This window comes from Phalaenopsis equestris, unplaced genomic scaffold (assembly GCF_001263595.1).
Source record: "Phalaenopsis equestris unplaced genomic scaffold, ASM126359v1 Scaffold000002, whole genome shotgun sequence".
Lineage (NCBI taxonomy): Eukaryota > Viridiplantae > Streptophyta > Magnoliopsida > Asparagales > Orchidaceae > Phalaenopsis > Phalaenopsis equestris.
Window position 1 is genome coordinate 28,414,351 of NW_018164444.1, and position 16,241 is coordinate 28,430,591.

The window sequence follows — 16,241 nt, forward strand, 5'->3', positions numbered from 1 at the left end:
TATATATATATATAATGAAAAAACATGATTGTGGTTTTCTTACCGTTACCGCACACTAGCAAATCCGTCTATATAAAATAGCTTCCCGCTATAAAAATGTCTAAAAAACGGCAATAAAGCAATAACTACATGGAAGTATGGTGGTTTTATAAAGCAACAAACTGATAAGAAAGCAGCCCCACAAAAACTCAAACAATTTGAATTGTAATTCAAAAAAGTTTAACCAGAGTTTCAGTCTAAACTTGCAGAAGTCACTAACAAATTAGCAGCATACATTAAACAAAATGTGAACAGAAAATGATAGATACTGACGTAGATACTGACAAGCACTCAAAATTAAATTACCAAACATGTACACCGTAAGTTAGGGGCAGAAAAAGCTTTGTTATACTTATCAATGATAGTGGAATAATATTTATAAGACACTTGGTATTTTACACATTTAAGTGTATGATAAATGCCTAGGATGACTCGATAAAATAAGATACAAATTTAAATTTAAAAAAATGGGAATCTTCCAACTACTTGTAAGTAAAATTCTCCATTTTTCTTTAGAGAGCCATAGCCCACAACAGCCACTCGTCTCATTTACCAATCCATTCAATCCACTCTTAGATCATATAAACACTTACTACGTTAACACTTACTTAAACTAGAAAATAGATATTAATAAACCCCAACTTACCAATAAGGAATTAAAAACTAGATTCAAACAATCGCTTCGAAAGGACATACCGGTTGCTAGGAGATAAAAATAAATGGCATGCAAATGATTCTTGCTTCAAGCTTTTCCTTCATAAAATGTTGATTAACCACAACATAAATGGCTCTATCACGTTGGACAATATGATTCTTAATGCTTCTAGCAGCCTTGTTGTTATACTATAGGTTCCTTGGAGAATCTATAGTTTTTGGTACTTAAATCAAAACCTATTGTAACTACAAAAGATCGCAAACCGCATCAGCCATGGCTCTATATCCAACTTCAGTAATAATCAAAACGCATTATGTTTCTTGCTTATCTATGAAAAGGTTTTGACATACATAGGTACAATAGCTTGTTGTGGATTTCTATAACATGAAAAACTTGCCCAATTAAAATCAATCTAAGAAGCATGGGCACGGACATGGGTACACGAAGACACGGCATAATTTAAAAAAGTATAACATGATATGCCATAGAAATGTCGTTTTAATACTTCATAATAATTAATATAAAAATATATTTTTAATATTTTCTATTAAATACAGCACAAAATAAAATATATAATCATTAAGGAAAGTTTATAATGATAAAGGTTATTTTTTACAATATCAAAATTACATTCAAAATATCAAAAAAAAAACACTAAAAATATTTAATGTCAATGTCATCCATAATAAAATGAAGCAAAGAAAAATAATAAAAATCATCCCTAATTGCAGTTATTGCATTCAATAGCAGGGCATCATTAGTGCTTGCTCCATTGCCCTCTTCAATGCCTCATTCACCTTCATCAAAGAAAAACATTGCTTCTAAATATGGCTAATCAAGAAAAAGATTAGTAATTTTAAGTACTATAATATCATCCATTGTAGTTGATGTATATCCACCAATATCACATAATATTGTCTCCCCTTAGAATATTTTAGACTCTTCCTAGATAGAAGATGAAGATTAATATGAATAAATACTAAATATTCACATCATTGAAGTGTGATTTTGTTCATATTAAGTGAATTAATACATTCTACTCCAACTTTTTTCACAGCAAAAAGATGAATATGGTTGAACTAATAATTTGAAAGTTTAAACTTTATAGTCATGGAAACTTACCCCATAAATCATCCACCACACATTTCATCCATAATATTTTTGGAAATTATGGAGTCATAATTAGCGAAAACACCACTAAATTGAAAGAAACTGGTAAGCATCAAATTAATCATTTATCTTTCTTCTTTGAAAAATCCTATTTAAACATTTATTCCTCTCATTTGATATTTTAATCTTAATATAAAGCAATATAATTCAAAGCATCACTTGTCAAGTGTAATTGTAATATCTTAAGAAAGTGCACTTATAAGTGACATACTAATCTAAGTTAAAATTTAAAAAAAAATAAGCATCAAATAAAATAATAAATTGAATTGAGAGAGTGAGTTAACATTTAACATGAGTGTCGATTTTATTTCCTCTTTCTACTATAATATCAAATGCAACCTTATAAAAAGCCAAGTCTTAAATGTCCCTTATTCGTAAGCATAAAAATAAACTGCTTAAGAAACAAATTCTGACAAATATAATTTCTAATAAATAGAAATGTCATTGTATAAATAAATAATAAATAAGTTTTAATCATGAAAAAAATATAATTTCTATGATAAACAACTTTAAAAATGGATATCGCAATAGATAACTATTATGTTAAAAGAAATTATTTTCAACGAATTTCTTCACTCAATGATTAATATCTCCTTGGAAGTTTAGAGTAGCATACTTTGCATTTTCTCAAATTTAAATGTACAGAAGAATTTACCTTGGAAAGAAAAAAGAAAAAAAAAACTATTGTCTGGGCAACCACTTACCTTGCAACTTTGAATAACACGTTAATCATTTTGGCTGCTAAATTCTCACAACCCGCGAGCATAATCAAAAAAGATTTACTATACGCAAGTGTCTCCAGTATCTTCAACCTCCTTGTGGAATACGCACTACTAGTATCAGTTAGGTGCTTGAACACATTAACAATGAGACTACAAAATTCCTGCAAATTAAACATAAAATAAGGATGATGTGCATTGTTGTATATTAGAATCCATTACTTGGGAAAAAGAGATGAACAACGGAAATACCAACATTGTTCCTTCAAATAATAAAACTCTGTTGCAGTAAAGGAAAAAGTTTTTGATAACTTATCCTAATTCTAGAAAAGAAAATAATATGCATATTTTGACAATGCATACCTTAATATAGATGCCAAAGCAATAGTTAACTTCATATTTCAATTGGCTAGAAAAAAGTACATTGGGTGGGACAGAAGAAAAAAATAGAACATCCTTTTCCAATGTTAATGATACTATAAACATATGTTCAATTATTCCGTCTTCAACACACTTTGTAAGCACTGAACCCGAGGCTAAACATGAACTATTATTCAAGCAAATATCCCTGAAGCTGTAGAAAAGCATAACAATAAGATATAGGTAATGCTTCTCTTCACAAAATGCACATTAGCAGGCTATCTATAGCTATAGAAAGGCTATGGTACCAAAGATGCTCAATTGTACCAGACCAGGTGATCTTATACGTGCTTATAATTGATTGTACTTCGTTAAAAATACAGCTTTCTTAATAAGGGAATTTTACCTCAAATACAACAAAACTGCAAGGAAGATTAGGTGCTAGAAGACGAATGACTTCAGTGAAACAAACAGCAACTAATAGCCTAACATCATCATCTTTATGCTTAAGCAGGTTACTTTGAACCAAAGAGCACATTAGATAAGTCAACGCTTCCTGCAGAGATGAACATGGACTCAAATCTGAAAGAGCGGTGTCCACTTTCTGTGAGAGAACACAAATCTTCATAAGCAATCATTTTTAAAATTTTATTAAAGAAAATTAACATTTCAATCATTAAAAAAGGAGTCAAATGTACTAGTTCAACCCTGATACATAAAGCAATTCAGGTTCAATTAATATATCAGAAAGCTAATGATATAGAGGAAGAAATAAAAAAAATTAATAAGAAGAACAACAGTCTAGTATCAGAAAGATGGTGGCATGCCTTTTGAGTTTCTTGAAAGATAAACGGGAAACTTGCATTAGAAATCAAAAATTACGGAAAAGAATATTAAAGTCAACCAACAAGAGAAAGGGCAAAGAGAGAGGTAGATAAAGGGCCAAGAGAGAGGAGGGTGCTACTCCGTAGGGAAGCGAAGCTTGGATACATGTTTGCAACAGTATTGTATTCATAGCATCATTCCAACTCTCTTACAAGCATACTGCTATTTACAAAAATGATTTAGCATCAAAAAAAATATTCAAAAGAAAATTTTATTTAGTGCAATCAAGAGAAATAATATTGATTTTGCATTAAAGGCCTGCCTTATGAAAGTGTCATGCCAATAAAATAACACTTGATCGCACATTTATTATATAAAAATAAAACCAAAGGAAACATGAGATGATGAGAACAATGACACTCTTCTAGGGTTCCTAGACGGTGTGATAAAGTGCAAAAGGTGTTGGCAAAGTTATAGAATTGATTACGTTAGTGGATAGGTCGGAGGCCAGCTGGAAACCGGTGTGGACAGCAACAAAACAGTGAACCGGAAGTGGAGAAGGAGCGGTTTCCGATTGTAAATTGCAGGTGGAGGCGTTGGGAAGGCTGTAGGAAGCAAGTTATGCGGTGGGACAGCAGGAGGGGTGAGTTTGACAGCTGTCCAAACTGAAAACAGAAACCCAACCGCAGTTCATCAAGGTTCGGGAGGCTGGACAGCGAACCCAGACAGCTGGACAGCAAACCGGGGAGATGAAGTTGCTAAGTTCTGCTGTAAGCAGCAGCTGCAAAGATGATTGATGGCTGTCTAACTGAAAACAGCGAGCAAATGGCATGTCGGTGAGTTAATGGCGTCGAGGGGGATCCCCCACCTATTCCTAGGCAAGCTATTGGCAAACCGCTTGTGAAAGTAATAGGGTACAGCACCCCGGAGAGCTGAGATCAAAGAAAACTCCTCCAAAATACATAAACTAAGAAAACTTAAACTCCAAAGCACTAATACATAGTATGTATGTATGTGTGTGTGTGTGTGTGTGTGTTAAAATTCAGAAATAATGTGGAATACTATGGAATACTTAATACCTATTTCATTGATATGAACGGAAGTATAAATAAACCTTAAAAGAATCCTATAATAGGAAAAATAATAAAAAATTAAATGATATGAAAGGAAAGATATATCACCTAATATCTCTTATAATTAATTCATATTAATTATCAGGAGTAACTAGGAAATAACATAAGATAGGAAAACAAATAATTCCTAATTCAAGGAGATAAATATAAAATAGGAAAATAAATATCTCCTTAATCTAAGAAAATAATTTATTCTAATAACTTATTATAGGAATAAATTATTTCCTATTATAATTCTTAACAGGAAAGATAATAAATCCTGTAATTTAAATTAGATATTTCAAGACTCTCCCTGAAGTTGAAACATGGTTGAAAACCACATTCAACTTGAATTTGAAAACATCTACTGATGTGCGAGGAATATCCTGTGAAGTAGAACTTGAAATCTTCATCTTGTACTGTTGTTGTCTTTGACTTTAGTTACTGCAGTGTCTATAGGTAGACAGAAAACTCCACTCTTGGCGATGGCGGTGGCAGCAAGCTTCTAGACGGATCTGAAAAGTTAGGAGTACAATGCAGATGGTTCCTCCACATCATCGGTTGCGGTATGCTGACTGGAGGAGTCTCTGATCACAATTTGGCCTGCAAGGCATTAGCCGCATTGGTAGGCAGAGATGGAGTTGGAGACACCAAGAACGGAAGCGAGAGTCGGTACAATGGAAAAACTGATGTTACCCTTCCTATGACCATATTAGGAACTTCTGTTGTCGAGATACCAATGTCAGCTTTTCGAGTGATTCCTTCTAGGTTCTTTAGGTGAGCATGTTTTTCCATTGATAAGTGTTGGATTAAGTTCACCATCCCCCTCAAATTGATGTTGTCAATTTAACAACAAGAAATTTTGTCGGTTCCAATAATCCTCAACCCGCAAGTGCCGAATCCAAAAGTCCCGAAACCGAGAAACCAAGTATTTCGAAGCCTCAGAGACGCCTCCTAAACCAAAACATGATTTGAGCAAAGAAAAGCAAGAAATCATTTATCATTGTCGTTAAAAATATGAATCATAGCTACAAGAATGATCCGTTTCCAGTTACGCGATCCAAATGCTACTGATCATAGCCCACAAATAGGATCCAGTTACACAATCCAAATGCTATCGATCATAGCATACAAATAGGATCCGTGCCCCGCTCCAAATGGCCCACAAATAGGATCCAGTTACACGATTCATATGCTATCGATCATAGCATACAAATAGAATCTGTGTCCTGCTCCAAGTGCTACGATCATAGCCTACAAGTAGGATCTGTGTCCTGTTAAATGATCCAAATGCTATTGATTCTTCTTGCGACAACGAGGATGATCTAGGAAGGAGTTGAAGACTCGCAAGAAGTAGTCGAAGGAAGACTTGATGAAAGCAGTTGAAGGCGGAAGGTAACACGACGATCGAGGCGTCAGCCTCAAAGATATCTCCAACAATCGGGACGGTGGTTGGACGATACCAAACAAATCCAATTGCATTCAATCTCTGCAAAGAACAAAACATGCCTGCCAAGCCAACCTAGAAGCTAGAAGCATTTTCAGTGAACAATTGAAGAACCATATTCGTCATACTTGACCTTCGAAATCCACATCTGTTAGAAGGTGCTGAGAGAAGCAAGGACGGAACCTCCAATCCAAATACTATATTTTCTCTTGGTTGAGTCAAGTGAGCCTAATAGCAAATAAACAATAACTGCAGCAAAGGAAATCTTCGCATCATAGGAGCAAGAGTTGATCCACTGAGAGAAACTCCAGCTCTTCTCGTATGGCAGGGTACGGAATTCAGGCACACCACTAACCTTCAAGAAAGGAGGACAGTTTCTAAATGCACCCTCAGAGGGATTGTCGAAGGTTGTTGTTGCCGAGGCGGTTTCTACTATGGTTTCCATCAAGCGTACTACAGAGATTCCGGCTTCCCGTGCAAAGGAGATGCCCAAGGTTCCAGTTGGTGTTGCCACTTTATCATTCTTCTCTAGCAAGTCATCTTCAGAGTTTCCAACTTCCACTGTCGATGAACTATTAAAGCCTTCTGATGCAGCTGCTGATGCATCCAGCTTCTCTGTCTTTCCCATGGATACTCACGATGTGAAGTGATTTTTTCTTAGGTTCAGCGAAAAGAGATCCTCCAGACAAAGCAAGAACTATCACTGTGGAGGCAACTCAAGAACCTCTTGAGTTCTTTGAGTCTCCCTCGAATATGAAGAATGAGGTTGCAAAGCCTGAAACCAGAAACAAGGGCCTTCCTAGGTCTATTGCATGGCAACTTTGAAGCGTCCATGAAGCCGACCAGAAACTTGAACAACTCCTGAGCAACAGATGTTTGATTCGCCGTACAGGAACCTCCAATCGAGGATGAGAAGCACGATGGAGAACTGGAAGCACGAGTCCATGAACAATTCCTCGTCGAAGACTTCTCCCAATTTCCGGATAGCTCATTATCAGACAGCTGGTTCTCCAAGAAGGTCAAGGGACGGCAACCGGACTTGTTGATGTGGAGAAAGCCGCAGCAATGGGGACCAACAGAAGCGGCTAGACACTGGGAAAGGTAGCTCGAATAGGAAAGGGTGACGCGGATGGCCATGGGTCTGTGGCTTCCAGAAAGAGCAGAGATTTTCCAGATGCGTGCGGGTTGAGGATTAGAGTTAGGTTTTGCTCCCTTTTCCTAGTGAACTTGCCTGCCGCACGGAGAGAAATATGAACCAGATTCGCTGCCGGCAGGAGAAGATGCAACGATGCGATAGTACTCGTCGGTCATGTAAAGATGCAACGATTCGAGGTCTTTATTCGGAAGTTGGTACTTGAGGGTGAAAGTTCTGACCACGAGGAAGATGTCGGGAGAGAAGAAGAGTGCCCCTCCCTTCTTGCACAAAGGATTGCAGAAAGGGAGTCCGACAATTCTCAAAAGAACACCGGTGGCTAGAGTACGAAATTAGACTCTAATACCATGTTAAAATTCAGAAATAATGTGGAATACTATGGAATACTTAATACCTATTTCATTGATATGAACGGAAGTATAAATAAACCTTAAAAGAATCCTATAAAAAGAAAAAATAATAAAAAATAAAATGATATGAAAGGAAAGATATATCATCTGATATCTCTTATAATTAATTCATATTAATTATTAGGAGTAACTAGGAAATAACATAAGATAGGAAAACAAATAATTCATAATTCAAGGAGATAAACATAAAATAGGAAAATGAATATCTCCTTAATCTAAGGAAATAATTTATTCTCATCACTTATTATAGGAATAAATTATTTCCTATTATAAATCTTAACAGGAAAGATAATAAATCCTGTAATTTAAATTAGATATTTCAACAATATGTATGTATGTGTATATAGATGTATATGTATACATCTATATACACATACATACATATATATAAAGTCCCCTCAACCAGAGGCAGAGGTAAGACCAAGCTGGCTCGTTCCTAACAGCTTATTTCATGCAAGTTTTTTTTTTTTTTGTTTATCTATGTTTCATCAATTTACGATGCTATATATATATATATATATATATATATATATATAAAGTCCCCTCAACCAGAGGCAGAGACGAGCAAAAGCTGGCGACCAAGCTGACTCGTGTCTAGCAGCTTATTTCATGCAAGTTTTATTTTTTTTTGTGTTTTATCTATGTTTCATCCTTTTACCATGTTATATATATATATATATATATATAAAGTCCCCTCAAAACAAATACTTAATTAGACACTAGGGAAATAGATAAGAACAAAAAAAAGGAAGCAAAGGAAAAAAATATGCAAAAAAGAAAGAGAAAATAAAAAAGGAAAAAACAGGTGCAGTAGGGCCAGACTCCAGCGATTGCGAGAGTCAAATCCCGCGATATTGTGTTACTAAGTCTTGCATCATTTTCCCTGGATAGGAGGGGGTCCGCACTCATCTTCAGAAACATTGAGACTCTCTTAGTATGGTGACAAATCGGCAACATTAAATGTAACAGAAATAATGCCCCCCCCTCCTCCTCCCCGATAAATCAATTTTGTAGGCAATGTCATTGATCTACTTAATAATTATGAACAGATCATCAACTCTAAGCTTAAGCTTTCCAAATGAATCTATAGGGAATCGTTCCTTCAGCCTAATCGATATCATGCGCCTTTTTTGAAACCCATAGCCTTCCTGGAATTGCTGGCTTGTTTCTGATACTTGATGTTTTGCTTAATAATTTTCAATTGGACTTGTTTATGTAGGGGCTAAATATACTTGACTCGAACCTCGACATCAGTGCTAAGTTCAATAACGGGCAGTAAAGGGACCAACTCTAATGACGTAAAAGGGTTCCGCCCATGCACAATCTCAAATAGATTGTGGCTTGTGGACTGACTCGTAGAACAATTATAGGCAAATTCCACCTAAGAAAGAACTAAATCCCACTGCTTGATGTTATCTCCAGCAAAGCATTTAAGAAGACTTCCCAAACTACAGTTTACAGCCTCGATCTGCCCATTTGTTTGAGGGTGACCTGTTGAATTGAACCGAAGCTTCGTACATAACCCATAAAGTCCCTCCAAAAGTGACTTAAGAAATTTCACATCCTTGTATGAAGATAATGCCCCTAGGAATAACATGAAGACAAACAACCTCCATGAAGTATAAGTGCAATATGCGATGCATCCATCATCTTATGACAAAGTACAAAATATGTCATCTTAGAGAAATGATCTACCACTACCATAACGAATTCTTTATTTCGTTGTCTGTGTAATCCCACCACAAAATCCATGCTCATATCCAACCTGGGCTTGCTGTCTTAGCCAGGTGACATGACTGCACTGTCTAACATGACTCCCCACGTCTCGTATCAACCTGAGCTAATAAAAGTTCTCCTTCACTAAGGAGGGTGGTCTCTGCCACTATTACACTCTTGTAAAATGTTATTTTGGAGTGAACTATGAGGAATTGATACCGGAGGAAACCCAAAACACAGCGAAAAACAAATATTATTGTTGAAATTTAAAGGATTACAGACACGACACTTGAAAATATGAAATAAAGACAACAAAACAACACCACAAACATAAAGACAATACAAACTCCAATAAGGGTTATGGTAGCAGGTAGATCTGATGGAGGGGTTGGTAGCTGCTGGGCTACTTGGGGCGGGCTGCTGCAGCGTTGGGAAGGACAGGAGACAGCTACGGCAGGATGGGGGAAGGACTGAGAGGGTTGTGGTCAAGTCTGAATGGGTTTGGAGGGCTTACGGCAGGTTCTGTAAGGGCTAGAGGGAGTTCGGCAGTGAGGGCAGTAAGCTAGCAAGTGGTTGGGCGGGGTGGCCAGCAGCAGAAAGGTCAGAGGGTTGTGGACTGATAAAATGTCTCATCGCGGTCGAACTACAGCTGAACCATCACTCGAACCCTTGGATACGGCACCACCTCAAACGAGTTACAACCACAACACCTTCTCGTCGTTGAGTACAATCCCTGGAGGGGAAGAACAACTCAAAGACAGTAACTGAAATCAGTAATCATCAAAACCTTCTTACCTAAGCAAAACAGCCCCTATATATAAGAGCGATTAGAACTTATATTAGGTAACGCTTTCAATTAAGAAATAGAATAAAAAGAAAGTAATATAATAGATAAGGATTTATAATAGAGGATTTAATGGAAAAAGAAATAAAAATTAAGAGGGAAAAGGAAAGAAAAAGGGTGAGAAGGGTTGGATCGCAGTTACTGTAGCTGCTACAGTAACCGTCTGCTGCATTGTAGCAGCTACAGTCTCACGATCCGAGAAAGCTCCTGCGTCAGGAAAGCGTAGCTTATTCTGGAAAAAGAGATATCCATCAAATCAATGATAATGCACATACAGCCTATCCTATCACTGGAACCAAATATCTCGAAAATCCTAATCAATTACATATAAATCCTTCAACACCTCAAAACCAACGACCTTAGACCGCATCGTCTGACTATTCAAAAATCTCAGGGCTTCATAATCAATATACAGATTAAATTCACATGCCAGCAGGTAATGAATCCAATGTTTAAGTGCCCACATGATATCATAAAACTCCTTATCGTAGGTAGGTACTTTCTCTTGGAATCATTTAATTTTTTACTAAAAAAACAATAGGGTGCCCTCCTTGACTTAAGACAACTCCAATTCTCACATTAGAGGCATCAAACTACCTCGAACACTTGATTAAAATATGAAAGTACAGGAATGGGGGCTTAAGTCACCTAGTTCTTTAAAGCATCAAAACTGGCCTGAGCATCATCTTACCATGCAACTTTATCTGACTTGAGAAGTTTCGTCAAAGGTTGCAATCGGGCTGAAATTTCTGATAAACCTCCTATAAAATGAAGTCAAACCATGAAACTAACGTACTTGAGTAAATAACTGGAGACTGGATCATGCAACAATAGTCTAAATTTTAGTGGGGTCCATCTCAATACTGGCAGTTGAAACAATATATCCTAAAAAGGTCGCAATCAAGCTAAAATTTCTGATAAACCTCCTATAAAATGAAGTCAAAACCATGAAACTAGCATACTTGAGTAAATGACTAGAGTCTAGGTCATGCAACAATAGCCTGGCATGAGTAAATGACTAGAGTCTAGGTCATGCAACAATAGCCTGGCAGGTGAAACAATATATCCCAAAAAGGACATCTATAACGTAAGAAAGAGACAATTCTTTGGATAGCCATATAGCTTCTTTGTCCAAGGAACCCCAAAAATTTGTCACAAATGTTGTAAGTGCTCCTCTTCAAAACTATTGTCACCTAAATATTATCAAAATATACAACCATAAACTTCCCAATGAAAGCTCGAAAAAACCTAATTCATCAATCGCGTGAAAGTGCTCAAGCCATTGGATAGCCTAAAAGGCAAGAATATCTACTCATACAATTCATCTCATGTCTTAAAGATTGTCTTCCACTCATTCTCTAGTCACATCCTTATTTGGTGATAGCCGCTGCACAAATCAATTTTTGGAAAAAAACACTGGCTTCATACAATTGATCAAACAAGTCATCCAATCTAAGAATAGGAAACTTGTACTTGATTGTGATCTTATTCACAACCCTGATATCTATGTACATGCTCAATGATAAATTTTTTTTTGGCACGATCGAAGCTAGCACAGCACATAGACCAGTGCTCTCGCTAACTATCCTCAGGTTATCAAATCCTCAACTTGCTTTTGTAGCACCTCGTACTCTGTTGGTCACACCCAACAGGCTGGTTGTTGGCAAGCACTGATCCTAGGATAAGATCGATAGCATGTTGAATCTCTCACACAAAGGCAAAAATCCAAGTGATATACTGTCCTTCAAAACTCAAGACATCCCTAAACTCCTCCAATAATACCTCAGATATGGATTCCTCCGTCTCACTGCCTTCTAGTATCACCAAGTTTAGTCCCATTGGTGCCTCCCTCATAGCCTCTAAAAAGGTAGCACGAGGCACGATGGTTTCAACCTCTATCTGCAAGTTCATCATTAATGGTTTCTTTAATGGAAAAATTAAAATATGTTTCCCATCCTTATTACTATTATAGGTATTTTTGTAGCCTTCATGAAATCTGCATCGTTCATACTATCACAGTTGCCCCAACAGAATATGACATGCATTCATATGCAAAACATCACACCAGACTTGATCATGCAGCTTGTCTCCAATTAAAAATTTCATTAATCATATCTTGTCGACATAAATTTCATTTCCCTTCTTCAGCAAATTCAGAATGCTTATGTGTACTGAGGCTCAATTTGTCTATCATCTGCGTAGAAATCATATTTTAATAATTGTCTCCATCAATAATGAATTTATACACCTTCCCCTTTACAATACAATGTGTGCAGAAGATGTTATATCTAAGCCATTGCATCCACTAGCCACATGAAAAGGGCTAGCATGTCTAAAGCAAGCTTGTGTGGAGGATGATAAGGTTTAGTTTACATGAACTAGAAGGAAGCACAATGGTCAACATCAAGGGGAAACAAAGGAGGCACACCCAATTCAAACTCCCCCTACCCCTCCCCTTTTTTGGAGTGTCATAACCAAAAAAGTGGTATCATAGTAGGTTCTAACATCTAAAGCCTACCCATTGCATCAATTAATTTAAAATATCAAGGGCTCTTTACAATATATAGTAGATGTCATGTGATGTAAAATCCCAATATACTCACATGTGCAACCAATGTAGTTTATTTCAGCACTTTCTTTTGACATTGTTATGCCTTTAGTTTATGTTGCTTTATGATATCAACAACTTCGTTCAATTCTCTTTGTTACTTTAGCCACGTGATTCTTATTGTGGTTATGAAGCTTCTCCTAGTTGTAGCATATTATTTGTTCCATAGTTGGTGGCTGCTATTGCTAGTAGTTTGTTTTGTCATTTATACATAAAGCATATTTTGCATATTTGCTATTAGAGGTGGTTAAAACTTATAACTCTACTTCTACCTTCTATTTCATCCATGTCTTACAAATATCTAAAGCCAAACAAACACTGGCTTCAATGCTTATAAACATCTAAGACATGTAAGAAATAAAAATTTAGGCTTCACAAAAATGCTAGTTTGTTTTCAATATTGTGTATGCCTATTGAATATTGGATTCCTTCGAGTATAAGGAAAATGTGACTATACATTTCTAAGAGAAGCCGTCTCCTTATACTGACATGAGACCTACACATTTCTCTACACAATGAATCCTTGCCCTTGTTCTTTTTATTCTTCTAAAAATTTTGCAATTATTGTTTTGTGAATTTATCATGAGTTGTAATTCTAGTGTGAACCCGATTCAAGTATTGATTTTTGTCTCACTTCGTGATTTATTTTATTTAAATTAGGGTTGTTACTATTAGACGCAACACCAAAATTCAACTCAAACCCAACACAAAAAATTTCGGTTCAGTTCAACCCATCAATAAAACGATTGAGTTAAGTTCAACATAAGTGACCAGAAAAGAATTAAGGTATGGTTTGACTTGTGATGGATCTGGTTCAAGTCAACCCAAAAATAATTAATTAATTAATTCTTTTCAAGTTGTTATATCCAAATCAGGTAATCATGTCAATTTTAGGTCAAGTTCGCATTAATTTATCACGATTTAAGCATACATCATGTCTTATTTCCAAGCAGAATCTTCAAGATGTCATTCTGCTTGTCAAATGACCCAAAGAAGACAAAATTCTCGTTCAATTCAAAGCTCTTGACCAAGCTTCAAATTCAACTGTATAAAGGTTGTCAATTAATCTTGTCAGGCAAAGCACTTGTCATTATCGGAGGTTGTAGCAAATACATTCCTACCAATATGCCACAAATATCAACACTCACCATCACACTATCATTCCAGTAAATTAAAAGAAAAAATAAAGACAAAAAAAAAACGAATGAAGATAAGCAATTCAAACAAAGCATAATAGCAAGTACCATATGAACTTGCCAGCTCAATTTCTACCCAAAAGCAATCAAAAGCAAGTGAATAAAAAAGAATAAAACCCCTAAATTAGTCATAGAACTAAGGGTGGAAATAAAAGAATGCTTGTTCCAACCAGTCTCAATAAAACTTTTAACCATAAAAGATGGGTGATGTATGCATCAAAACTGTCAGCACGAATCTTAGAACGATCAAACAATCAGGGATGAGAGTCGAACAATCGAAGCGACTGATTGAAGGAGCATGATCTGAACCAGCCATCCGACGACCGACTGCTCGGTCAAGTCGAGCCGACATGCAATTTCGGTGGGTCGAACCAGCGGACCACACTTACGGTCCCAACTACCCAAACTTCATGCAAGGACGTCTGGTTATAACTAGTCGACCGACCGACTTTACCTCACAGGAACGATCTTTACAAGACCTGTCGCCCCAATCGACTGAACTCAACTACGTCAGTCAACTAATAGTCGTTGAATTACACTCAAATTGCAACGTAAAAATTATAGTAAATCAGCGAATTAAATGTATTAAAAGCGGTTTTCATAACCGTTCATTCTTTTTTGTAATTGTATAAATAGGTCCCTATAAATAGTTGGGTTTGAGTTGGGTTGAGTTCGGTTTGAGTGGTCGTAAAGGGGCATTTTTCCCCACTTCTCTACCCAGGAATTCTCTAACAGCTTTAACCTCTATCTCTCCTCCTCTCAGGTCTAAATCTCAAGGTGTGTGTTTCCGAAAAATAATTTAGGATTCAATATGTGAGAAATCGAAGCAAACATTACAAAACCTTCCTAAACTAGACAGAACAAAGGAACCACTCAAGGGATCAAATAAAAAAACGATTTCAGCAAATGACGAGAAAAATTTTGAGGAAACGCAATGCAGGCTTATTCGTGACCACAATCCATTACAAAAAATGGGACAACGAGAATGCGAGCGAAAGACATGGAGCACCAAGGGTCTTACCTTGAGAAGTTTCACTATTGCATTTTTGCTAATGGCAGGCTCTAAGAGACTCCTACTGACTCGTGTCAAAACTTGCTCGGGAGGAATGCTGGACATAGCGATAGAGCCCTAGGTTCCAATCAACAAATGGCGAAGTATTTTCCGATCGCTCCGGGAATTAGGGTTTCTCGGGCAACTCCAGATTTCTAAAACACAAGACTCCTACTTCGAAGCAGCTAGAGGCTAGTGGGAGAGGGCGCGCAAGCCTTTTAGACAGTTTTGTATTTATAATTTTCCAACAAAATTCTGCCATGCGGACGTTTTGGCTTGTGTTGGCTGATACCATTTTTTTGGAAAATTTGAGAGCCTGGCTCTGACTTATTAAAATAAAAAAAATTAATAAATAAAACTCAAAAAAATTAAAAGAAAAAAAATTACCGGCAATACAACAACACACAACAAAAACAACGGTCTTCAAGAATAAGATAACAAGTATAACATGAACAAATATCATCAGCATATAAGAATCAGCAACAACTTCCTCAGCAACAACAAGCTTGAAGAAGTAGATAACAAGCGACAGTGCCAGTAACCATCATAGGTGCAATGATAACTTGAAAAATAAGATAATAACAATAAAAATAATCTGAAAATAACAAAATTATAGACAACAAAAAACTTCTAGAAATACCCATAGCAAAATGAAATAAGAAAAGAAGAGGAAAATGAAAAATTAATAAATTAATAAAGCTCGGCCAAACCCAAAACATCACAGAGTAACTCCAATTAGATTCTACAGAATTATAAATTTAGTATAAAACCCTCCAAATAAATGGTTGAAATCAAGTTTCCGTCCAAATTAATTTGCAAGAAAAACATCATAAAAAGATCTCCTTAGAATGGCAAAGTTACCAAGGGTAACTCGTCGCTTCACCTAATAACAAAGCCAAAAAAGATTAAGATCAAACAAAGTATCTGAAATTCTCA

General features: G+C 36.3%; 1 protein-coding gene across 4 annotated transcripts in view; it reads right to left on the reverse strand.

The window, feature by feature from the left end:
• The window catches only part of LOC110023438 (sister chromatid cohesion protein PDS5 homolog B), a 171,446-nt gene extending 155,942 nt beyond the window's left edge, over positions 1-15,504 (reverse strand). For 3 of the 4 annotated variants that reach the window (XM_020722887.1, XM_020722862.1, XM_020722870.1), the window contains exons 1-3: positions 15,276-15,504; positions 3,350-3,547; positions 2,569-2,747 (exon numbers count right to left, since the gene is read on the reverse strand). In XM_020722887.1, coding sequence (XP_020578546.1) covers positions 2,569-2,747; positions 3,350-3,547; positions 15,276-15,371 — 473 coding nt within the window. In that variant the 5' untranslated portion in view covers positions 15,372-15,504. The remainder of the gene's footprint in view (positions 1-2,568; positions 2,748-3,349; positions 3,548-15,275) is intronic. The other variant, XM_020722879.1, reaches the window with a different exon arrangement.
• Positions 15,505-16,241: the final 737 nt, after the last annotated feature.